This window comes from Mesoplodon densirostris, chromosome 3, assembly GCF_025265405.1.
Source record: "Mesoplodon densirostris isolate mMesDen1 chromosome 3, mMesDen1 primary haplotype, whole genome shotgun sequence".
In the NCBI taxonomy this organism is placed as follows: Eukaryota; Metazoa; Chordata; class Mammalia; order Artiodactyla; family Ziphiidae; genus Mesoplodon; species Mesoplodon densirostris.
Window position 1 is genome coordinate 129617428 of NC_082663.1, and position 26400 is coordinate 129643827.

Below are 26400 nucleotides of genomic sequence, written 5' to 3' on the forward strand. Positions count from 1 at the left end.
AGAAAGGAGGAAACCGGGAAAACTAAGGCTCTAAAAGGGAAGGGGCCTGAGTGGGGTCCATGTGGAGGTGAGGCAGGGACTGGAGGGGTGGAGGCGAGAGGGTGGGAAACCTTGTGGGGAGAGGGAGGTGGGGAGGGCCCTGTACCGACCCAGCCAGGGCTTCCTTCCAACGCTGTTCCCTGGAAGCAGGAATCGGTTGAAGGAGAACCGGAAAAGAGAGAAAGAAAGCAAACAGAATCAGAGAAAAGCCTAGAGCTCCAAGCGCTGGGGTTGTTTGGTCTGGCTGACCACCTCCTGGGCCACTCGCAGCTGCTCTGCAGACAGATTCCAGCAACCCTCGTCACACGCGCTCACACACACACACACACACACACACACACACAGAGTCCCACACAGAGAGACACACACACACGTATGCACAGACACACGGCGTAGGAGCTCCGAGCAGGAGGGCAGGTGCTGGGACGGAGGGCTTCTGCAGCCCCTTCCAGCTTGGGCGCCTCGCTTCCCACACAGCCACGGCACACAGTAGCCCAGCCCCTTGCTGCAATTATAGTAACACCTACCAGGCACTTACTGTGGAGCTCTAAGCCCTTTACTTGGATGAACTTGTTTAAGCCTCACAGCAACCCCACGAGGTGGACACTGTAATCAGCCCCAGTCTGCATATGGGAAAGCGGGCTTGGAGCAGCAGGGCCCAGAGCACGGTGCCCCTCCCTGTCTCTGAGGGCACTAGGCCCTGGCTCTGTGCCAGGCCCTGGGATCAGCACTTTCACCCCCCCACTCTCCACACCATGTGACCAGCAACATGATGCTGCCCTTTTCTCAGGCCCCGGGAAGAGAAGTCACAGAGAGTGGAGGGCACAGGGCTGGACGTCTTTGCGTGTGCGGAGAGGAGAGACAGGGGGTCGGGTCGGACAAACTCTCGCGTCACAAGTAGGCTCAGTGTCCTCCAGCCTCCTCTTCCAGGGTCTCTGCCATAGCTCCCTTCCGTCACCTGCCCCGACTCCTGAGACTCACCTCTATCCCCTAGACCTCACCATCCAGCATCTCTCACCCTCACACTAGTTTATCCAGCCAGCCATTACCTCAACAAGCATGTCCTGAGCTTGCTTAATAATAGCATTGGATGCCTGTTGACAAAACGTATTTCCCTTCCATTATTTTATTTCATTTTGTATGTGTGTGGTGGTGGTTATTATTTTCTTTTACCTTGGCTCCACCATCCACTGAGAATCCTTTCCAGTCGAGGGCCAAACTAACTAAAATACGTATCAGAGTCCTCCACTGGGCTCAAAATGCCAGCTGTACATGTACAGGGTGTGGGAGATGTGGCATAAAAGCAGCAGTGGTATAGTGATGTCTTGGTGAAGCATAAAGACAATATAATTCAGCAGAGATATAGCAGTTGAAAGGGGGGAAAAGCTAATCTGATGTTAGGCTGCATTAATAAAGATAGAGTACCCAGAATGAGGGAGGTCATGGTCTTGCCCTGGTCTATGCTGGCTTTGATTTTCCTGGATTACTGTGGTCAGTTTAGTTCTGAGAATCTGACAGACTGGGTTGAGAGTAGAGGAGTGTGAACAGGACAGAAGGGGTCGGAAAATTCTTCCCTATATGGAATAGTTGAAGGGACTGAGGTTTAGCTTGAGGAAGGGAATAGAAAATACTCAGAAAATGGGATTAAAATCAGTGGGGTGGAGTGGGGGGAGATTTCACCTCTCTAGAAAGGGATGCGAAAGATGGGATGAATGAGCTGCCTCTGGGGAAAGTGAGGCCACTGACACCAGAGATGCACAAGGCTGCATCCCCTGTGAAAGGGGATTTGAGATTGAGATGGGGGCTTTAGTTCCCTTCCAGTCCCAACACCGAGCCGCTCTGAGTTGGTGTCTCCTGACTCCAGCTCTTCCCACAGGTTGTGCTGAAGGTGAGGGGTCCCCAGGGAGGCCTGAGCACATCCCACCCCCGGTCTCTCCATGCTGCACGGCCTCAACTCCCACCCCCGCCCCACGGCCCACTAGGACCAGGACACAAAGTCTTGGACAGGGTAATCCACATGGTTGGAGGAACCCTTGGGAAGCACCTTGTCCACCCCCTCCCTGTATGGTGGGGTGAATGGAGGCAAGTGAGGAGAAAGGGTTTGCCCGAAGTCAGTGGCTTGCACGAGGTGATCATAACTCCACCTTGAACCCAGACCTCCACCCCTGGGCTCCTGCCTCCGAGCCTGCCAGGTCATTAGTGGACCGACAATGTGGTTCCCCCAGTCAGGGAAGGCTCCTAGGCAGAATCAGTCCCACTCTTTTCCACACCCCACAGTGTCTCTCATTTGAGATCTGCTTGGCATGCATTTATTGAGAACCTACTAGGTGCCAGGCATTATCTAGCACTTAGTGATGTGATAGTGGTTGCACTAGAGTAGGGGGTGAGCTTCTTCCCTCTGTCACCTTCAGAGCACTTCTCAGTTTTGAAATTACTTGGTTTCTTTATTCATCTAATGGCTCACTCCCTGCCTTCCCTGTGCCAGCCTGCCCTGCTCTCAACCCATCCAAGCCCCCACTGTACTCCCAGCTCCCAGAGCAGTCCGGGTTCATAGGATATGTTTATAAACTGCTTGCTGAATGAGTGAACGGGTAGCAAAACTGATGCGAGGCCAGCCCTTGTGGAGCCAGGGTAACAACCAACACTTCCTGAGCCCGTCCATATGCCTGGCACTGTGACAAGTGTTTCTCCCACATCGTCTCATTTAATTTTCACAACAGTGCCTAGAAGGTAGTGCTATCACTGGCCCCATTTTACAGATGAGGAAACGGAGGCTCAGAGAGGTTGAATAGCATCTCACGGCTCTTGCCACCTCACACCTTGTATTATAACTATCCAAGCACCTGTCTCATGCCCCTCTGACCACACTAGACTCCTGGAAGGCAGGAACCACTTCTACTTTCCCTCTGTTCTCCCCTGTGTCCTGCACAGTGCTGACCTTCCTTGGCACCTATAAACGTTTATTACATTCAGTTGGGTTGAATAAAGATTTGGGAAAGGAAAAGAGGACATGGTGAGGAAGAGAGGATGAGTAGAGAACACCAAGCAAGGGACAGACAGCAGCGTAACGCAGGGTCAGTGCTGGGAGCCAGCTTCAAAGACCGTTTCACCCAGTGCCTCCCCCACCCTCATTCAACTTTGGGACTCCCTCCAGAGCAGCCCGCCAAGGAGTTTCCCAGGCTCTGCTTGTTCACCACCAGTGATAGGGAGCTCAGCACCTACTGAGGCATGAGATGATCCAAGGATATCACTTAGCCCAGGGCCAGGTGGTTCCCTGACAGCTTGTCTTTCCTGAGTGCTTCCTCTGTGCCAGGCACATTAGAACCACAAGAGGTAGGTACTATTATTATCCTAGTTGGACAGATGAGAAAACCGAGGCATGGAGAGTTGTATAACTTGCCCAAGGTCTCACAGCTGGTAAGTAGGAGAATCCAGAATACAATTCGAAGCCCAGGAGTGGGGCCCTAGAGAGCCTGCCCTCCTAACCTCTATGCCAGCGCTGTCCATTGAAATAAATGCAAACACATATGTAATGTTATATTTTCTAAAAGCCACACTAAAAAAGTAAAAAGAAACAGATGAAAAAAAAGGAACCTGAGAAATTTATCTTAATTATATGTTCACTTAAATCCAAAATAGTATCATTTTAACATGTAATAAATCTAAAAAAAGTCATTAATGTGACACTTTACGTTCTTCTTTGGGTTCTAAGCCTTGGAAATCTGGTATGCATTGTAGCACATCTCAGTTTGAACTCAGCACCTTTCAAAAGCTTAGTAGCACATGTGGCTAGTGGCCACTATACTGGACCACACAGTTGTATACTAGACTGCCTTTCAAGGTGCTTGCTATGCTATATCCTAGTGCATAGGAAGAATCCAATAAATGTCAGGCACCATTATTATTATTTTTATCACTGGCTGTTGTTGGTGGTGGTCCAGGGAGAAGCTGGGCTGAGGCCCCAAGCCCTTGGCATAAGCACTGATGTTTTTGTTCTTAATCTGAGTCCTCCAAGCCAGCGGCTTGATGTCTCCCAGGCTAAGCCAAGCCTTGTGCACCTTGGCCTGTGGGTTGAGAAGAGCCAGCCTAATTCTCTCTAGGCGGTGAGGGAGAGACCAGGCTGAGGTCTCCATCTCCCCAGCTGGCCAGCTGAGTACCACATGAAGTGAGGCCTCCTTGGGGTTTATAAGCCTGTGGCCCATCTGCTGTGGAGTGTGGGGTGGCCAGGTACACATCTGGAAGGAAAAGGGCAAAGGCCCCTCCTTCTGTGGTCTCTGGAAGCAGCACCTCCTGCATGCTACTTAGGCAGATTAGCTCTTTACACAGAACAAACAAACACGCAAATCCCCGCACACTTTTATAATACTTCTTTTTTTCATGAAACCCCACGAGCTAAATGGAACAGAGATAAGGGGTTGGCATTGCCCCCTATCCCTCTGTGGCTCCTGGACAGTTGCTGAGCGCTTGCAAAGTGGTTCCCAAACCTGTCTGCACATTGGAATCACCTGGGAAATTTTGAAATATATCAATGCCTCAGAGGTTGTGATTGAATTGGCTTAGGGTGTGGCCAGGGCTTTGGAATGTGTAAAAGATCTTGGGAGATCTATCAGGCAGACGGTTTTGGGAACTGCTGTGCTAACCCTTTGGGGCACAAGCTCATCTAGTCCTCACAGCAGCTAGGATGCTGGTGTGGTTATAGTTCCCACTTTACAGATGGAAAGATGGAGGCTCACAGAGGTAAAATAACTGGCCCAAGTTCAGATAGCCAGGAAACAGGCACGGCAGGGATTTACTAGCCATGGTCTTAGCCAGTGGTGTGCTGTTAAATGTTTAACAACTGGCTCTCTGGAGCCAAAAAAAGCCCTGATTTGTAGCATCTGCCCATATCCATGGTGGAATGACTCCCACCATAGCTGATTTCAAGCTACCAAAGCGATGTCACTGAGCGCTGAGTTGGGAAGTGGTTCACACAATTGGCTGTTGGGTCAGTACATTGGGCTCCAGCATGTGGCTGGGCCATGTGGCACAGTGAAGAGGGGGGGATCCTATTGAGTAGGAGGTAGATATTGTAGTAATTTGCTGAATTTTTAGTCATAGAACACTTTCTCAAATGAAAAATTTGAAAGCCCCCAATATTTCCAACAGATAAAAAGCAGTATGTTATCAGTAGAGGTTTATTTTATAAACTTAAATTATAAGATCTTGCTCTTGCTAAACTGGGTGAGCCCCAGGGCGGGGTGGAGACTTGTGATGATGGGTAGTAGGTGGCGTGAAGAGCAGCCTCCACTCAGAACCAGAAGCCTTGTGGTCCAGGCCCACCTCTGACCTCACTGCCTGGGTGACCTTGGGCACGTCCCTGCCCCTCTGGGCCTCCATTTTCTTGTGTGTCCAGGAGGAGACTGGACGGCATGTGGGACCCGCAGGGTGTGGTTTTCTAAGCTGGCGTTGGCCCTGCAGCACCCCTGCCTGACCCCAGCCTTGGCCCTGTATTTATAGCCATGACTTCAGTCTCTCCAGTGCCACTGAAGCTAGTTCCCTGGACCACATATTTATAAACCCAGCAGGGCAGAAATAGATGTGACGTGCAGGGAACTTGGCTGATTTGGTGAGCAGACTGGATTTGGTGTGTCCATTTGGAATGGGCTCAAGCTCCCAGCATCCTGGGTACCAGGACTCAGGCGATCCAGAGCCAGAAGGGCACTTGGAGACTCCAAGCCCAGCCCTGTATTTGTGTGGTTGGGGGTCACTCAGGCCCAGGAGTGAGGGGACATGTCCAGGTGTGCAGAGGGCATGGCAGAGACAAGCCCAGAATAAAGAGTTTTGTGCACTGTGCACAATGGCCTCTCCCCGGACCCTGGGGAGACCACCCCCTCCACAAGTGATCATATCAGTTGCCAGGTATCTGTCAGGTCCTGGTTTGGTTGTTTTCCTGCTCTGGGACCATGGGCAGAGATTATCCTCCCTCAGCCTCTGTTTCTCCATCTGTTAAATGTGAATAGTAGTAGGTACCTGCCTTCTAAGGTTACTGTGGGGAATAAACAAGATCATGCTTGATATCATGTACCTGGACAGTGTGCCAGCACATGGTCACGGTCAGTGTTCGACAAGTGGTGCCTCTTGTTGATTATATCCTCAGTCACCCCTTAACAAAAGTAACATATAGGATATCATTACTATTATCCTCAAGCTCATTGTATAGCATGTGTTTTACATCGAGGAGACACTCTATCCATTTAATGAACTTGGAAAAGAGCACCCTCAAAGAAATAAAGCTAATATGTGAAATCGTATTTTTATATACTAGACCATAAAAATGCTCAATCCTAGATAGTAGACAGGTTCATAGTGGAACATGAAGGTTCTAAAGTGGTGAATGCTCGAATAATCAGAATGTTAGCGTAAGACATCTCCCAGGGGCTTGCAGGGTTTGTGTTCCTGAGTTTGCCACCTAATGTTGATTTTACATATTTTTAATTGCATATAAGAATTTAATGTAATACTGAACCTGAAATACATATGCCATACAAAACAGAAGATAGCATCATAGTAATACCACTGTTTTTTCTGTCCTAATGATACATGCACTCCCCAGTCCCCTTTCCTGCTTAATTATTTTTCCATTGCACTTATCACCCTCTGACATACTTTTTTATTTATTTATTGTCCGTCCACCCCAACTAACGTGTGAGCTTCACGTGGGCAGGGCTTCTTTCTCTTTGGTTCACTGTGTACTGCCAGGACTTAAAATAGTGGATGGCACAGAGCAGGCGTTCAGTGAATATGTGTCAAAAGAATGAATGAATGAATAGGTGAATGTGTGAGTCTCCATCCTACCAAGAAGGCAAGTGGAATTCAGTGAGATGAGTGATTGGTCCAAAGTTACCAAGCTATCACGAGGCTGAAATGAGGCCTGGCTGACACCCATCTCTCCTGAGACCACCCAGTGTGTCCAGCTCGGAGTTCTTCCCAGGCCCTCACAGCTACCTCTTGTCAAGGGATGGTTTCCTGACGCTTCCAGAGCTCTCCCAGCTTCACATGACGCTTGTCCAACACTGGCCCCTTAGGTCCCAGGAGTAGGACAGGAACAGTGGGGAGAAGGGAAGCGGGGAAGAAGGAAGAGCAGTCAGAGCGGGCTGGGCAGCCAGGGTGGTGATGGCTGGAGGCCAGGGCAAGAAGAAAGGAGGCCGCGATAGGTCAGTCTGTCCTGCAGGTCTGGAGGGAGGGGTCAGTAATGTGGGGTCACATTTGCACATCCCTCTGGGACTGACTCTGCCCACTGGAAACTGCCAGGGGAGGGCAAGTCCAGGGAGGATTCAGGGACACCTTCAATCGTGGATACTGCCATCCCCACCCACCACTCTGCCCAAGGCCTTTTTTAGCTGGGGAAACTGAGGCCCGTTGAAAGGAAGTGACTCTTCCAGAGCACATAGCAAGATAATTCCAAATGCCAGGCTTCCTCATTCTCACCAGTTCTGGAGGTTGGAGGGGGTTGAGACTCCCCCTTTGGAGCCATGGGGAAGAGACCCCCACCCACCTTGGCTCCCATCCCTTCCTTGAGAGAAAAGCGCTAAGGCAGGAACGTACTCTCAGCTCAGACTCTTGAGGACAACAAAAGCTCTCTTCCTAGCGGCCAAGAGAACTCAGCTCTGGACAGTCCAGACACTACCCTCCACCCCACTCCTAATGCCAGGGTGCTGCCAGACAGGGGTGGGGTGGGTAGGTGCACCCTGAGCCATCTGGACCAGTTCTGGGTCACCCCTTTCCCCAGAGTGACTCCAATTTTGTCCCTAGGCTCTACATACAGTTAGTCCCTCAGTTACTCCAAGTCCATTATTCCACTTGATAAATATTTGTTTAGTGACTCCTATGTGCCAGGCAGTGTACCAAGCATTGCAGATAATCTTCCCCTCTCTCCCTTCCATCCTCCCATCCTCCCATCTTTCCATTCTTCCTCCTCATTCATTCATTCATTCATTCATTTAGTAACTACTTAAACTATTAAGGCAGTACAGCCTACGGATAAGAGGGATATTTGGAGCTGGACTATCAGGATATGACGCCCGACTCAGCCATTCACTAGCTGTGTGAGCTTGGCAAGTCACATAAGTTCAATTTCCTTATCTGTAAAATGGGGATAATAATAGTATCTTCCTTATAAGGTTGTGATGAGGAGGATAACACGAGTCAATGTACACTAAGTGTCTGGAGTATCACCCGATGTAGTAAACACTTCGTAAACTTCAGCCATCACCCTTGTCATTGTGATTACGTGCCTGGCACTGTGCCCAGTGCTGAGGAAATCACTTCAAAAGGCTCCTCCCACAAAGGTGTCTGCACGCCAGCCCTTGTTTCAGCCTCCACCTTCTGCTGTGGCCTTGCCATGGCTCCCGCAGCCCTATAGGGCTACCCTCTACATTACCTCTCAAGCCAGCAGGAGAGAGTGCAGGCAGCTGAAGCCTGTCACAATCTGGCCACCTTCTCTCCCAGCCTCACCTCCCCCTGCCCTGCCATACGTGCTCTAGCCTCAGCCTATCCAGGCCCTTGTGGTTCTCCAGATTCATCCTCAAATGGTCCTGCCCTTTTGCCTCCACTGGGCCTTGAGGGATGGAGTACCCTCCATTCATCAGAATGTCAAACACTTCCTGCCCAGATCCTTCAGATTCAACTGAAACACCATCCATCATCCCCAGGAAGCCCTCCTTCCTTCCCCTCAGCCAAGAATCATAAGATCTGCCTTTGAATCTGCATTTCCCTTTGTTGGCAACTTTTCTTTATTCCATGAGCGATGGGGAGCCACGGAGGGTTCCTGAGCAGCTGAGCAACACACTCAGAGGTACACTTTAGAAGAATGGACCAGATCCTGTAGAGGATGGAGACAGGGAGGGAGGCCAGGTAGGGAGGCCCTCGGAGGAATAAGGGTTTAAGCTTCCTGGGCTGCTTATCCCCTCTCTGCCTACTCTAGTCTCCCCCTTACAGAATCAGATCCTGTGATTTCCCCAGCACTGACTCAATGAGTCAGGGGGAAAGTCAAAACTAGGACCCCATGCCTGACCCTGCAATGTGTCTACTTAAGCCCTGATCCTCAGCATTCCTCACTCCCTTTATTTCCTCTGCAGCTGCAAAGCAGGCTGAGGGCACTGAAGACGATGAAGAATCAGGGCAGGCCAGACTGTGCTTTATGTTCACCTGGCCTGTGAGCCGAGCATCCCCAGAGACCCATAGGTGAGCAGCCCCCAGCCATGCTCCCTCATCCCCTGCCAAGTAAAGGAACGAGCCTGTATTTTTCAGTTAATCCCTCAACAACCCTGTGAAGTAGGCTCTGTTTTAATCTGTTTTACAGAAGGGGAAACTGAAGCTCACAAAGACAGAGAGACTTGCCCAGAGTCGGGCAACCACTGAACAGAGGAGTCAGAATTCAAACCCAGATCTGATTCCAAAGCCAGTGCCCTTCCTCCACCACATAGGGACGTGAGGCTCCCAAGGCCACGTCCCCTGGGCCCACTCATGGCAGAAGCCAACCACTGAAGGAGCCTTTGGAGATCTCGGCAGACCCTCAGAGCTGCACGGACAGGGGCTGTAGAGATCTGATGCTCAGCTAGGCCTCTGGTCCTGGGGGCCCTGCTTGGATTCATGGGAGGCGAGGGGAGGGAGGACAGGAGGCTGACCGCTCAGGAGGGAGCAGGGCTTTGCGAGAGGCTGGAGGCAGGTGTCTTGACACCTGGGCTCTAATGCCAGGCCTGTGTCTGAACCTTCTGTACAACCTGGGTGACCCCTTCCCTGTTCTGGGCTCAGAGCTCCCCTCTCTGAGATGAGCACAGTGGGTTTGCTGGACTCTGTCAGCCCTATCAGCTGAGGCTGGATGGCCTGGAACCTTGGGCCTGTGGCCAGAGGAGGGCTGTGGATTTGGGGAAGCTGGTATTAGAGGGCTCCCCCTCCCGTTTCTGCGGAGGCCGGAGCAGGCTCTCTCCTGCCCACGGTGGAGCCGTGCCCACACAGACAGGTGTGCTGTGTCTGAGCACGCAACCTCAGGGGCTGTGCGGGCTCTCTGGAGTCAAGTCTGCAGCCACTGAGCGTGCGGGTAAGAGCACGGGGCCCAGCAGCTCTACCACTCAGCCCCCTGTGACCCTGGATGCAGAATTTCTCTCTCCGTGCCTCAGTTTCCTCATCTGTAGACAGCACTCACGTGGCTGTCCCACAGGAGCGTTAGGTCAAAGCCTTGGTCAAGCACCAGCAGATGCTCAGTAAGTGGCAGCTGCCATTACTGCTCCGGGTCCTGACACCCCCGCCCCTGCCCCGGGCTTCTGAGCAGGGTGGGTGTTCCAGGGTTTGGGCCCACAATGGGGCCTGCCCAGACCCCCCAGCTGGGCTGGGAGCCTTCCCTCTTTGGGAGGGAGACTTGAATTGGAGCGCCCCTGCCAACTCCTCCCTCCCGGCTTGGCAGTGCGAAGACAACGCCGGCCAAAAATATTTGTGTGGGTGGCGGAAAGTTAACTTTTCCGCCTCTGTCTTCTTTCCTGGAAACCGTGGCCACCGTCAAATACAGCAAAACAGAAGCAGGCATAGAGTGAGGCGAGGCCCTGTGGGGCGTCCCGGGGAGCCCTGCCCCCCACACCCACTCCTGCCTCCTGCCTCCTGCCATCTGGCTCCATGGTGGGGCGGGTGGCGGTGGCGATGGAGGGCTCCAAAGGCTTAGAATCATGGCATCCTGCAATGCCAGGGCTGGCTGGACCCTCCAGCATCATCTGGCTCAAGCCCACCGTGGTGCCTTTGGGCAAACCGACTCGAGTGCAGAAGGCCCCTGCCCAAGGTCAAACAGCCAGCTAGGTCTCTTCAGAATTCTACCGGCCCTTCGTGAGATTCTAAGATTCTTTGAAACTCTAATGGCAGAAATCTGGCAGCAGCTGGAGAGTGAGAAGGAATCTGGAGATGAATGAGGCCCTGGAGCCTCTCTTCTCTGTGTCTACCATCATGGTCGAGGTGCCAGAGCTGGGTTCAGAGACCAGCCTTATCGCTTACTAGCTGTGTGACTTAAGCCAGAAGTCACTTCACCTCTCTGATCCTCAATTTCCCCACCTCCGAAATGGGATAATAACAGTACCTCCCTCATAGGAGCCTACTGGGGTGGGGGGTGCCTGACCCTGCCTGGGGGCGGAGGCATGGCCTCCAGGTACCACAGCAGCAGAGGTCAACCCAGGCCCTGAGGTCGCCAACATCCACAGTCTTTCACAATTCTCAGAATTCTCACCGCCCATGGGGCAGCCAGTAGGAGGTGGGGGGATTCTTCTCTTTCTGTTTTATAACAGGATAAGTGACATTCAGAGAGTTCAGATTCTCCAGAGTTCACACAGCTAAGCAGTGGTGGAATCCAAGATCTGTTAACCAATATCTATAAACTTCAAGGTTTCCTCCCGAGTGCAATTGGTCACTGACCCTGACTTAAGCTCTACCTGCCCATCCTGGGGCATCTTGCCCACCTCTGCCTGGGGCCTCCACAAATGATTTTTAAAACTTTGTCTCCAACCTGGAACTCTCCCCTGCTCTTCAGGCCTCCCTGGGGAGCTGACCATGCTCATCTCCCCCGGAAATCCCAAATCAAACTCATCTCCCTGCTCCCCTGAACACCTGCTCCTAACCATTTATTCCTGATCTCTATTAACGAAATCACGCTGTCACCAGAGTGACGAACTGGGCTGCATCCTAGCCTCCTCCCTCTTCCTTCACACCCACTCTCCATCTGCCTCCCCGCCCAGCCAATTTTTCCACCCAAGTTTCTCTCCCATCCATCCCCTCCGCGCATCCCTATAGAAAGACTCCATCCCGTCTCTCCTGGATTGCCATCGTTTTTAACATTTCTAAATAATCATACTATTATTATTATTGTCCCTGTTGTCATTCTCAGCTCTCCCCACCAGATTTGAAGGCTTCACAAGCCAGAGTACCATGTCTTCTTTAGTCCCACTGTAGCCCCAGTACATTTTATGGTGTCTAAAATGTAAACAGGAGCTCAAAAGTTTTTGGTGGAATGAAAGAATAGTCAACATGTATTAAGTTATGTCTCAGAATCTGTCCTAAGTCCTCTGCATGCATTTTCCCACTTAATCCTCGTTGCAACACTATGATGGAAATATTACAGTTCCCATTTTACAGATGGGGAAGCTGAGGTTCACAAAGGTCATGGGACTTGTTGCCTGCCACACAGGTGGCAGAGGTGGGATTCTAGCTCAAAGCCTGGGCATGTAAGCATATCACTGCACCACATCCCTTGGTGCACAGCCTCCTCAGGGGGTCCTGGCCCCAGTCTTGCACCCTCTGCACCACCATTGCTGTGATTCCTTGGGGCATATGTACCTTTGGTGACACATGAGAGAATTTTTCTAGGAGGTGCCCAGATAAATATTTCTAAATGACTAGGTATTTATTTAATGTGTATTAAGGGAGAAGATGACTTAGCACAACATATTTGTGGTTTCTCTGAAATTATTGCTTAAGATAAGTCTAAAGTAATAGAAGTAAGTTATTTAACGTTGATTTACGGAAAGATATTAAGCAAATAAAGTGTAAGTGGCATAAGGATATGGCAAAAATTGGGGCAAAAATTTGGGATGTCGAATGACTGAAGCTTGGGACTTTCCTATGGACACATGAGACCCGTACCCCAAACCCCAGTCAGTTCAGTTCTCAGGGTTCCCCTAAAGTGGACTCAGAGACTCAGCCTGGAACACACAGAGAACCGTCTCATGCACTGTTTCTTTTCTCCCTCTGCAGATAGATCATCTTGAAGGGGAGGCCTCACAGACGAGAAACGGGTTAAGGAGGAGGGCTTGGTGGTCCACCACCCACCCAGTCCAGGAAGTCTAACAGTTGGACCCCATTCCAGCTCTGTGAGTTGGCTGAGGAAGGCAGGGCTGCAGAGAGCCAGAGAAGGCCCCGAGGAGAGCAGAGACCAGGGCTTATTCGGGAGCCTCCAGTCCTGGCCTCAACCCAGGCACCAGCTTCTCTGTGTCCCTGAGGAGAGGCAGCACCATGCTGGGCCCTCACCTCCCACCCCCGCCCCTGGGGCCCAGCGAAGGCAAGTCCTCGCCCTGCACATTTGGGCTTCCTGACGGGAGCTACAGGTGTCTGGCCTTGGAGGCCGAGGATAGCGGCGGCGAGGAGGGCCTACAGGGAGAGGCGGGGCTCACGGACTTGGAGGAAAATGAAGTGGCCAGAAGGAGTGAGGACAACGCCTGCAGAGCCACCCAAGGGGCACCACAGCTTCCCAGAGCCCGGGGCATCCAGTCACCCAGCTGCTCCAGGGAGGCACGAAGGGGTTCCCAGCATGACAACAGAGCCAGCCAGGACTGGGACACGGTGAAGGCCCAGCAGGTGATGACAGCCAGCCTCAGCCCCAGTCCTGGTCCCAGCGTTGCCCAGAAACCAGGTAAGCTCATGGCCCTTTTCCCCTGGACTGCCAGAGTCATGGGGGACACCAAAGGTCCTTAACACAGGCACTCCTGACCATATTTTCCCATGGTACACAAGAGGCCATCAGAGTCCCACGGGCCTGCCCAGATTAACAGCTGTGGAGAGACAGGGGAGGCTGTGCCATCCATGTCATTCCAGCTGTACCACATCTAAGTCCACTCTTTTCTCTGCCAAAGAGGGCACGTGAGAAGGCAGCGAGAGAAAGCCACGTTATCATGCTTGGCTAAAAAAAGCCCATAGCTCACTCTTGTCTGCCCTTTCATCATTCGTGGTAACAAATGACCTTAGAGTCTGAGCAACTGATGGGGCAGGACCACCTTGCTGAACATACTAAGTGCCACCTACTTGCGGGTGCTGGGGATGCAGCACGGGGCGAAACAGATGTGGTCCCTGCCCTCATGGTGCTTTTGAGGTACAGACTGAGCCTTTGATCTAAACCGACCTCCTAATTTTACTCGTGGGAAAACTGAGGCCCAGAGTGAGGAAGAGACTGCTCCAGGTCACTCGGCCTGTCGGTGGATGAGCCGAGCCCACATTCCTCATCCAGGCCTCGGTTTCCCATCTGTTAGAGGCGACAGAGGCACGTCACCTGGGCTGCAGTGATGACCCAATGACATTGTGTAGTGGAGAGCTCGGTATGCATGGCACAGAAGGAAGGAAGGAAGGAAGATCAATTTCCCACAGGCGGCAAGAGTCGGCAGAGCAGGGCGGGACAGGGAAACCCACACTGAATCACCTCCACTGCTGGGTCCGTGGCAACGCTGAAGTGGGTCCAGATGGGGAGGACATAAGCCGGGCCATGCTCGCTCAGGCAGGAGCCGCTGCCAGCAGATCCCGGGGGCGCAGGGCGTGCAGGGGACACAGGTCTGGGAGGGCTTGTGCGTCAGGAAACTGAAGGAGCACTTCATTTCTGTGCAGGCGTCGCCGACACCCAGCCTGGCATCTCACCAGCCTCCCACCCACTCCCTTCTCTGAAATAATTCTCTCCAGGCTCTGACCACCCCCCACGGGCACCATTCCCCACCCCCATGGCCCCCAGGCTTGGGTCACATAGGGAGCCAGGCAGGAACAAGGAGGGGCCTTCAGTGCATTTGGGGTAGGTAGGAGGAGGATCCCAGGAGGATCCAGCAGCCTTGAACTTGGAGACAGGCCTCCACACCAGAGTCGACGCAAATCCAGGTCCCCTAGAGCCAGAAGCCTCAGGACCTGCTCCCTTCCCTCTCACAGACCATGGCTGGGGGTCAGGAGACATGGGTGCTGGTTCTGGACCTGATGCAACTAGCCAAGCCCCCCAGAATCCCTTCCCAGTTTCTTCATCTGTGAAAATAAAATAAAAATATGAGCCCTATCTACCTCATAGAGCTATGGGGAGGTTACAGGGTAATCTAGATAAGCATGTAAGGGATGTTGATAACAACTAAAATGATCATCGTCAGTGCAACAATACAAGAGCTATTATTTGTTGAGCCCTCATGTGCCAAGTCCACTGTGCTAAGAGCTTTGCACATATCACTTCATTTAATCACATAACAATCCCCATAAGGGACATACTGTTACTATCTCCATTATACAGAAGAGAAGACTGAGGCTCAGAGAATATAAGTGACTTGTCCAAGACTCATGGCTAGCAAGCTGCAAAGCCATGATTCAATCACAGTGTTTTGAATGTGGGGCTTTGCTCTTGGCTACCACTGTGCTCTGGATCTACACGGGTGAGAGTTGTATGCTGACACCCTTGAGGGGAAGAGACCATATATGGAGAAACTACCAGTACCGACTCCTGTTGGCTTCTCACACACAGCTGGCCCATTTCATGGTATCTCATTCTTGTTGATCTTACTCTAGCCTTTCAAGGCAGCTATTATTGTCCCCATTGTACAGGTGAGGCAACTGAGGTTCAGAAACTTATGTCCCTTGCCCAAGGTCACAGTCAGTGCTGGAGCTGAGACTATGGTCTTGTTCTTCTTGCTCACAGTCTGGTTCATTCCTCTCTTTAACATCTAGCCAGATGGTTATCTAGTTCTGTCCTGAACAGTTCTAGGGAGAGAAGAGGTAGGAGTAACCTCAGGAGGATGGAGTGGGGAGGGGAGACTTCTCAGAAGTGGAGGCAGAAAGGAAGCTGGGTCTTGGGAGAGAGTAGAAACCCGGGTGGTCTTGGGTCAGAGCCTACACTGGCCTTTCTGCTCCCTTGAGAAAGGGAGTGGCCAGAGTCCCTTCTCTCTACGCAGAGATCTGGAGGGAAGAGGCCTGTGGCTGCCAGGTTATTAGCGGATTAGGGCGTCCTTTTAAAACTTCCTCCCATTACTGCCAAAGGATTATAAGCATCTTCAGACAGTTACACCCATCCTTCCGCAATTATACCTGCCTCTCTTGAGTGCTCCCTGACAGTTTTAACTATGGGTCACGGCATCTTCTGCCTTGGGTATCCACCACTTGGGGTGGGTGGGTTCCAGGGACATTTTGCTAAGGCCTGAGTACAAGCTGAGCAGAGCAGAATGGGGTCCTTGGCAGGCTGGAGGGTCAGGGGGTGCAAAGAGATGAGGTGGGCAGCAGCCTGCAGCTCAAGTTTCCTGCTATCAGCTGCTGCCAACTTGAGAGAAGATACGTGGGAAGGAAAGTGTCCCATAGGGCCCCTCATCAGCGCTGGTTAGTCCATAGCTCACCAAGAGAGACCCACGCTGTACTTCCCACAGAGTCTCAGCTGGTCATAACTGGCAGGGCTTATTGAGATTATTCTATAGATAATCTTGTGGAGATTCCTAAGTCCAGAGATGGCAAGTGAATTGTCCAAGGTCACACAGTAAGCTGGTGGCAAAGCTATAGCTGGAACCCAGGGTTTCTGCCCCTCAATTCAGCTGTCAGGCCCTGTGTTAAATGCTTTGCATGGGTTATTTCTTTTCATCCTCTAAACAACCCTCTGAAGTTCATAACTTTCTTATCTGTTTGACAGATGAGGAAACTAAGGCATAACAAGTTTAGGTGACTTGTCAAAGTATCAGGCCAGCGGGTGGAGGAGCTGAGATTTGAACCCTGGGAGGTCTGGCCCATGCTTTCAGCCACCCTCTGTGCTGCCTTGTCTCCATGGAGACAAGGCAGCAGGCAGTGTTCTTCCACCCACCTGGGGCTGGGGAAAGGTTGTTCAGACTCTGAGGGATGGTGGACAAGCCATACCCCTTCCTCCTTGGAGACACTCAGGGAGACCTGGGATCCACTGCCAATCCAGCCCCTCCTCTCCAGGCCATTGTTCTGGAGGTCCAGGTTATCTGGAGAATTTGGAGACCTTTCCAACTCCAGTGGACACTGTTCCAAGCCTTTGGGGTGGAGATGGGGGGTGTGGATCTGGGTTGTCAGAGGAGCCCTGCCCCTGGCCATGTCTATCTTGTGGAGGCAGAGGAGTCAGCGCCCATGATGAGAGCTGATCCCTGGGCCAAGGACAAGGCCCCTGTTCTTCAGGCCCGTGGAAAAGAGGGCAGACAGAGAGGCAAGGTGCTGCCCACTCTCCCTCCCCTCCCCAACCACGGTGACTCTAATAAGGGTGACGGTGTAGGAGCAGGGCTCACAGGTTCTCATAGACCTCACACATGTACCCACACATACTCGCCCACACTCCCTACAAACACATGTGTATGTACAGTGATGTCTACACACCATGTTCTTATGCAAATGCTCATGTGTATATATTCACAACTGCACACACATGCACACACATGCATGCTCTCAGACACCAACACACCCATGCATGGGGTAGACATTGGCACACACCCTCCCACAGACGCCCCCCCCTCACCCATGCATGCTTAACTTTCACATGTGGACGCACGTGTCAGATTTGCATACATAGCAGTCCCACCTGAAAACATACAAGCACACATATTCCTTCCCTTAGATACAGGTTAAAATTATGTTCCTTTCTCCATTTTCTTTTGCTCACACACCTACACTGTGCAGTCTCTCTTGCATGCACACACTCTCTCCTACAGGCGTATCCACTCTGCACACCCACTGTCACATACCCACATACAGACCGAACCACTTTCTGTCCTTCCTTTCCCCCATCTCTTTCACTTTCATACCCACCCACACAGTAATCCTAGCCTCCCTCCCTCTCTCTCTCTCTTTCTCTCTCCCACACGGTTTGTTTCCTGGTTTCTCACAGGCTGGGCTATAGCACGTGCACTCACAGAGCAGGCAATACCCTGCCTGATGCCAATCCCCAGGACCCCTTCAGTGCCCACCTCCATCCCCCCACTGTCACCTGGGGTAGCCCCAGCACAAGAGCAGCCACCGGGTCAGAGGGATTCTCTGAAGCCATGAAGCCAAGCAGAGGGTCAGCAGCCAGAGAGGGTTTGTCCCTTCTGTCACCTGACCCCATGCACTCTAAGCCCACCCACTGGGGACAGGGGACATCTCAAAACCAGGCCACTTGCACCTCTGCATTTCACAGAACCTTGGGTGAGTAGGCTTACATCAGCACATTTCCAACTTCCTCTAGCAGAAATCTAAACACAGAACCTTGATATAAAGGACACAAAAGTGGAACCACCCTGGTTAAAGGGGTGGGGTACTTGGAACCCAGGGAAACTTCGGTGAAAACCCAGGACAACGTTTTTCCACGTGCTTTGTTTCAGAATTGTTGGGGGCATGAAAGGTGCTTCTTATCAGCCCAGTTTCCAAGCCCATTGCTAGCCCCTCCACCACTGGGAGGGGGCACCTGATTGTGGAAACCTTGACTTTTCACAGCATCCCCAGTAGATTCTGATGCACAATGACCCTTGCCATGGGGCTCTGAAAGGCACTGCCCTTGTTGTTGCTGGCCCACTAGTTAAGACAGTGGATGGCCCCAGACTGCCTGGGAGGTGACAACCTTCCTCAACCTCCATTTGCCAAGGCCTACTTAGGCAGTCCTACCTGCCTAAGTCCTAGACAGTTATTCTAGTTACTGGGGCTGAGAAGGGAGAGGACGGGCCTATGAGGGTACTGCATCTGGGTCTGAAAGGAAATGGGCTGGGGAGATGGGAGGTGGTGTCAGTTATGGGGACTCACAAAGACAGACTTAAAATGGGGTTAGTGGGAAGGATAGAGGAAAGAGGGGGGCATGAAATAGATGGGAGCGACATGAAGAAACTGAGTGAAATAGAAAGCAGAAGGATTCAGGGACCCATCGAGAGACACAAAAATTGGGGAGGAAACAGAGAGACAGACAATCCGGCAGCAGAGAGTGAGGCCAGGGAGAGGAAAGAGGGAGATAGAGGGGACCCGAGGGGAGACGGGAAGCCTAGCCCGTGGCGGAGGGAGTCGCACCTCCGAGGGCTGGGCGGGGCGGGCGGGAAGGGCGGCGCTAGGGCCCCGGGGAGCGGGAGGCAGGAGCGTGGCTCGCCAGCCCGCCCAGCCCTCCCGGCTCCCGGTCCCGGAGCAGCCTGCTAGGCGGTGGAGTGGGCTGTGGCGGAGGTTCGGAGGGGGCGCCCGGCGCGGGGGGGCGGGGGGTCGGCGGGGGTCTCGATCGGGGCGGGGCGCGCTGACGGACGTGGCCAGGTGCGCGGAGGTGGCGGCGCCGGTGAGCTCAGGGACCGCGCGCGGAGGCTGGAGGTGAGTGAGGGGCGCCGGCCGGGCAGGGGTGCCGGTGCCGAGCGAGCCTCGCCCCTTCCCACCTGTGCCGGTCTAGGCGCCGCCCATGTGGAGGTGGCACGCCTGGGCTCCAGTCCCCACACGCAGGGTGACCTTGGCCGAGTCGCTGCTACACTCTGGGCCTCAGTTTCCCTACCTGTACGGTGGGGTGGAGGCGGGGACCTGGGGAAATCTCGAAGCTCCGCGGCAGCTCAGCAGCACGCCCCGAAGCCGGACTGCGTGGGAGCTCCAGCCCTCGAGCCCCAGCCCGCAAGCAGATCGCGGCCGGGGCAGCCGCGGGCTGGCGGGTGGGCGACAGCCGGAGGTCTGCGCCCCCCGCCCGCTCTGGGGAAGGGGGGAACGGCTTGACTCCGGGAAGTGGCGGGTTGGGTTCTGCCGGTGGTTGACCAACATGGGCGCCTGTGGGGCAGCGGGAACGGCGTGTGCTGGGCCCGGGCCCTCACCCCTTCCCGCGGGCGGGGCGCCCGGGTCCGGCTGTGCGGGCGAGGCACGCAGGACGCGGAACCCGCAGACCGCGGGGAACACCGGCGCGAGCCCCACCTGGGGAAATCGAGGCCTTTCCTGAGTGCCTATGGGGGAGAGGGGGAACTGTCCTAAGGGCTCTACACCGCATTCTCACAGTTTGCCCAGTCTGCCAAGGTGAGCGCGGAGGCCCTAGAGGTGAAGGGCGGGGCTCCTATCTAACCACTACACCGTGGAATCAGGGGGCTCCATCCAGAGCCCGGACAGGACCTTTCTGAGAACTCGGGAGAAAGGGTCTCCCTCCTCCCTACCTCCACCCCAAGTTATAGGCTAACTCTGGATGGGGACAGGACCTCCCGTGTTCCATGCCTGGGTTGTTCACAGAGACAAGAGCCAGTTGGGAAGCAGCATGCGCCCCCGTCCCCGTCCTACCCTGAGTGGCAGGTGGCACTGGAGTAAACCACCTTGCTCTGTGATCTTGGGGCAAGCCTCCTGCCCTCTCTGGCTCCCAGTGAGAGGGTGGGCGGGTGGCCCCTGAGGGGCTAACTGCGTTGGAGATAGCAGCGCTGGTAGTGGCTGTAGCGGCGGTCGGAGGTTGCCCCAGCCCTGTCATGTTGCATGATTAGGATGAGATAGGTTGCTGATCAGAGGGACTAGGGTATGCTGGGGTAGGGGGCTGGAAGCCTTGCTGGTGCCAGCCTGACTGTCACCACCCCCAGGCCTGGCCCCCACCCTGTGTTGGGGGACAGCACCACAGACAAACTGATGACCTCCTCCTCCTCCCAGTGCTTTGCTGTGTTATCTCAGGCAGTGGAATGGGACCTCAAGGGAGGCGAAAATACTTTGTTTGCTTGGGAGGTGGGGGAACACCTGCCTCTGTCTCCCTGTGGGATCTTGGGTTGGTTCCTCTTCCTCTCTCTCCTATCTGTACAACGAGGGGAATGGACTAGGATCATTCTGGTTTGAGATTCAGAGAACTTCCCAAAAGCAAACTGTTTGCTGCTATGCCATCTTGGCTACCCATCGCCACTTTGCAGGCCTTGAAACGGCTCCCCCACCTCCCCACCCCCAGACTGGTACCTAAATTAAACTGTGGTTGGAATCAGCATGTACATTATTAAAATAAGGCCTTTTAACTCCTTCCCTCCCTTGTTATCTGTTGCCTTTCCCCTAAGGTAAAAAAATAATTATAAAGCAAAAAGAAAAAAATCCTGTGGCATTCAGGGCCTGGTTCCCGACTGATCCCTAGCCTCTGCAGTCAGCATTTTATCTAATCTCCCCATTTTAGAGTTGGGGAGACTGAGGCCGGGGAGGGGAAGAGATTTGCCCAGGGTAGTTCTGTGAGGAGAAGGCAACAGAGCCCCCTTTCCTTGGGACAGAGCAGCTCCTTGACAAGCAGGAGGGGCCAGTGTGGCAGAGGAGCACCTGGAGAGATGGGAGAAGCACAGGAGGAGCCTTTTCTCCGTCTCCTCTCTACCCCTAGTCGCGCTCTATCTCCCTGGATGACACGTGTCTCCCTGAGCCCACTGCACGGCGCTGGGCTGGGCAGGGGTCATCACACTTTCTCCACTGGCCAGGGCTGCTATCCCACAAGGCTGAACACACCTCCAGGCCTAGGGGCCCGAACTGGGAGGCACCTTTTCCTTCAGGGCAGCTCCCAGGCTTCCAGACATGAGCTCATCGGAGATGCTGATGCCAGGAAGGGAGGGACAGAGCGGGAAGCAGGCTGGGCTGCCCAGATTGGGGCACTGAAGGCCCCTGGGGCAGTAGAGGGACACTGTTGTCAAGGACTGGCAGGCTCTGGCCCCACTGTAGTGTGAAGACGGGGACAAGATAGGCCAACAGAGGGTCAACCTGGGTGGGGATGGGGACAAGCCAAGTGCCCTGGGCCGTAGTGCAGAGTTGCAGGTGCTAGGCCGACCTCTGCCATTTGCTTGCTGTATGACCTTGGGTGAATCCCTTGCCCTCTAGGGACCTCAGTGTCCCTGTCTAGCAATGGGGTGCGTGGATCCTTAGGCACTGGGGTTACAATAGTGAACAAGATAGACTCGTCCCTGCCCTCAAGATTGCTTTTTAATTGGGGAACTAGACAAGAAAAAGGGAAGCAAAGAAATCAGCAAGATAGTTTCAGATAGATAAAAGTAGCATGAAAAACAAACAAACAAAAAGCCACGTTGCTAAGATGAAGAGCACTTAGAGGGGTTCTTTGTCTTGGTGGTTAGGGAAGGCCTCTCTCTGGAGGTGACATTGGATCAGCACCCTGAATGTTATTCGAAGGTGTGGTCATGGCTGCCTTTGTGGAGTTGGCACGTCCAGAACTTGGGTCTAGAAGAATGGGAGGGATTTGGTTGGGAGAAAGCATGTTTCAGAGGCTGGTGAAGGGTCTAAACTAAGAGCTGGGGGCAGGGAGTGGGGTGAGCATTGGCTATAGGTTATGAAAATGCCTTCATCCCTCAGGGCTTCAGGCTGTCCACCCAAAGGACCCAGGCCTGTGATCCGGTCACAGGGGCAGCTGGGCTCTACCAGGCCTGTGTGTGTGTGTGAGCTCAGAGTCCTTTGTGAACTGTCCCTGGACACTGTGGCTCAATCGCTACCCAGTGTGGCCAGAGGAGAAGTCAATGTGGGGACAGCCTCCAGGCCCTGTAATTCCAGAGGCTCACAAAAGCCCTCTCTCTCCGAAATGAAATCTTTACCAACTGGCCGCTGCCTGAAATTCCATCATCCTAGCTTCATCTTTTCCATTCAGTGAGGCAGTATAGTATAGTGCTGTGTTGACCCTACCCTACCCTACCCTACCCTACCCTTCCCTGTCCAGCCTCCCAGGGCTGCTGCAGGTGAAGCAAAATTCGGTCTACTCCTGTGCTAGCTGTTTCCTGCATGCCTAATACACAGATCCTGTGGTTGGACCCCTGGATTCTCTCCCCAGCTTGCTGGGAGATCTTGAGTGTGTTATATAACCTCTCTAGGCGTTTGTTTCCTCATCTATAAAATAGAAACAATAACAGACGCTACCTTGTTCTGTTGTTCTGAAAATTAAATGAGATGATCAAAATAACTATTACCTATTAAATCGTATTGTAATGTTTTGATCTCTGTTAAAATAGCAAGCCCTGGAGAAGAGGGACACTCGCTGAAGACTCATATCTCAGTATATGTTACTTTTTGACGTTTAGCCAGGAACAGGTTTGATAGTGGGAGGATGGGCACAGTATGGTGGAAAAAGGCCTGGATCGAGCTTCAGGAATGGATACTTGAACCTCCAGCCTTAGCCAACAAGCTGGTGGTCTTGGACAAATCATTGGCTTCCTCTGGGGCTCAGGCTTTGGTTCTGAGCTACTATGAAATGGACTAAGAAGGATATAAGGGGATCGTGAGTGTGAAAGAGCTCGACAGACGCGAAAGCCACTGGGCTGGCAGGAAGGGTGGTCAGCAGGGTGGCTCAGGAAGGGGCAGGCTGGATGAGCCTCAGAGACGGAGAGTGGGCTGACGTCAGACCCTTGCATGTAATCCTCTGGAATAAAATCTTTCGGAGACGAAGAAGAGTGTTCGATAGGTAAAAGCCAAAGTTCTTGATAAATAGTTAACATTTATGGTAACTTACTATGTGCCAGGGTGTTTTAAGTTCTTTACATGTCACCAACTCTATGAAGTAAGTCCTGTTATTCTCAACATTTTACAAGTGGGAAACTGAGGCACAGAGAGGTTAAGTGAGCTTCCCAAGATCACACAGCTGGTAACTGGCCAGGTTCAAACCTAGGCAGTCTGGACTCAAAGCCCATGTGCTTAACTCCTGCACAACATGGTCTCTCCTGCCTTAGGCGGAGTGCCAGAGGCTCAGAGGGGCCAAGCCATGTGCTTAATAACACACCTCTTTCCCTTTTGATCCTCATCATCTCTGCCCCTCAGGTGCTGGAAGGGGGAGCCTCACTGGGTCTGGGGTCTGGGGTTCTGAGGTTGACCCTTGAGCCAGCTCAGCCTCTTGTCTTCTCCCCTCATCCCCTGGGGGTAGGTCAGGGAGGATCATGTGTGCCCTGGGAATGCTGTGGGCAAAGGAGGCTCTGCCAGGGCCTGACAAGTGAGCGTCATTACTGTCGTGAAGCTTGAGTGGGTCCCAAGAGCCTGAGCTGTAATAAACTGCCATGGAGTCTGGCATGACTCTCTTCACTGTACAGACAGGGTAAACTGAGGTCAGAGAGTCCAGGGACAGGCCCAAGCCCACACAGGCTCCCTGAGTCTCCTGTACTGCCTTCTGGGCTGCTTAGGACTTGTGGGCTTCGTGAAGATATGGGACTTGGGGACCCTCCCACCAATCTCCAAGGTGGCCCCTGGTCTCAGCCAGGACATGATTCCTAATATGTACCCTTTAGGAGGGCACATGAAGTTGGGGGATGGGGAGGGTGCTGATTAAAAAATAGACGGTCACGCGCATGCGGAACAGGCCTGCCACCACCCAGCTTGAGCCAGTTGGCTCCCCTATGCCCAGCTGCCAGGCCCCACTCAGGGCTCCTGCTGGGGGCCCCGCCCACCCCAACCCTGGCTCTGGGCCTGAGGCTGGATGCTCCCAGCCACCTCCTCTCCTCTCCTCCTCCACCCCTGCCCCGCCTCCAGCCAGATGGTGCCCTCACTGAGCCTGGGTGGGCCTGTTGGCTTTAAGCTGTGCCACGGTGGGGGGGGGCGGTCTGGCGTCACCACACACTGGCTGTGTGGCCTTGAATGAGGCCCTTTCCCTCTCTGGGCCTCAAACACGGATGAGTAGAGCTACCAGTTAAAGCTCTTTCTAGCTTTCAGAGCCTTTCCCAGATTCTACCTCTCATTTAGACCCGACAAACAGCGCTCCCCATTCAGCGAGGTGATATGACCTATGAAGTCCACTCAGCTGGAGCGTAGCAGAGCAGAGGGTTAGACCCACATAATCTTGCAAGTCCTGGTCCTTTACAACTTCTCTAGGGTGAGCGAGGTCACTGGGAACCATGGAGGTAGATGTCAGCACTGTTTTTATTCATTTATTCCCTCATTCAGTCAGGAAATGTTTACTGAGCCCAGCTATGGCCTAGGCACGGGGGCAGGAACATAGCAGAGAAATGATAGCAAAGGTCCCTGCCCTGCGGGGCCTCCTTACCATGGGGCAGAGCAGACTGACACTAAAATAAATGATGATGGAATTACAAATCTCATGAGAGTTTGGAGGAGAGGTAGAGGGTGCTATGGCAGAGGAATGTGACCTCTCAGGATAGGCGCACCCTCCCTGAGACCTGTAAACATACCTGAAGGATGAGAAGTACGGCCAGAAAGGGACAACTGAGGGGTATGGGAGGAAAGGGTTCTAGGCAAAAGCAGCAGCCAGTGCAAAGGCCCTGAGGTGCGAAGTGCTTGGTTCCTGTCTGAGCACTCGAAGGAAGGCCAGCGTGGCTGGCGTGTAGGGAGGGCAAACACCATGAGGGGAGCTGCAACATGGCATGGAGGGGCAGTGGGGCTAGTCATGCAGGGCCTGGAGCCTGCAAAGGGGTTTGAGGCCAAGCCTAGGAAGGAGGAGCTGTTCCTAGTGTTGGTCTTAGAGGCTGATCTTGCCTCCTTTCTTTTCTGCTTTCCTTCCGATGGCCATCCTGATAGTGCAGTGGGCGCCCCCCACGCACTCCCCCAGCCACTTCTCAGTATGACTGAATGCAGAGTGCTCAGACCTCATCTTCCTCTGCCTGGATCTTGTTTGCACTTTAATAGCCCCCTGTTTCATCCTGCCTTCCAGGAGGGTACCAGCCCCTCAGGCCTCAAATGCAAGCTGATGAGGGCATGATCTTGAGCGGGAGGCTGCAGTGACTTCAGCTGAGTGCCTCTGTTCAGGTGGATTCTTACTTCCTTTTATGCCTTGTGGGAGCCTGTGGACCCCAGGAGGTTCAGCTTTTGGCTGAATGAAGGCCTGCCCCCCCGGCCAACTCCTGCTGCCTGAAACTGCTGTCTGTCCCCTGTCCCACTCCAGGCACCTCCATTCAACCCCAAAGCCTCTAGGACCAAGCCCTAGGAGGATTCAGGAGGCCTGTGTTCTGAGCCTAGCTCTGCTGTATGCTTTTGGGCACATCCCTTTTCCTTTCTGGGCCTCGGTTTCTCCATCTAGTTTATAGGGAAATACTCTAGTTTTTCTGTACTCATTGTATGGCAATCATGTATGCAATATCAGCATCATCCAGAAGCTTCTTAGAAATGCAGACTCTGAGGCCGCACCCCAGACCTCCTGAATCAGAATCTGCAATTTAACAACAACCCTGAGTAATTACTATGTACATTAAAGTAAGAGAGGCACTAAGTCGGTCATTTTTAAACTTAAAAAAATTGTTAAATTAAAAGCTATAGAATCTTCTTCTCTCTCCAAAGTCTTACAGATGAAAACACATTAAGAAGGGAACCACCCACTCTGTTCATCACATGATTGGGGGTGGTGATCGTGGGGTATGGGCTAGGGGCATGGGCTTTATTGGGATGGTCATCAGAAGGAAGGAGGAAAAGAAACAGTCCCAGTGGGCGAGGATGGGTGGTGCCCCATCTCCTCAGGCCTCTCCTGACCAGGTGCCCCCAGGAGCCCTTTCAGCTCAGACCTCCAGGGTCCTCAGTTTGATGGGTTTGGAAAGGTGGGCTTGAAGAAAGGGCGCTTGATGGTCCACAGTCTAGCGATGCCTTTTCTTGCTTGTCCCCATCTCGGTGCCCTCCTCTCTTCCCTGAGAAATCCCTGAAAGGGTAGCCGGTGCTATTCTTAGCATGACAGGACGGCGAGCAGAGAATGTGCTAGTGCATTATTTATGCCTCTGAGTCAACAGCATT

At 53.1% G+C, this 26400-nt stretch overlaps 1 protein-coding gene across 3 annotated transcripts in view; it reads left to right on the forward strand.

Moving 5' to 3' along the window:
- SYNPO (synaptopodin) overlaps positions 1-26400 on the forward strand; it is a 54045-nt gene that overhangs the window by 3997 nt on the left and 23648 nt on the right. The window contains exons 2-3 of one of the 3 annotated variants that reach the window (XM_060093658.1): positions 9156-9261; positions 12805-13459. In XM_060093658.1, the coding sequence (XP_059949641.1) occupies positions 13063-13459 (397 nt within the window). In that variant the 5' untranslated portion in view covers positions 9156-9261; positions 12805-13062. Of the gene's footprint in view, positions 1-9155; positions 9262-12804; positions 13460-18894; positions 18952-26400 lie in introns of those variants that run through there. The other 2 variants (XM_060093657.1, XM_060093661.1) reach the window with 2 other exon arrangements.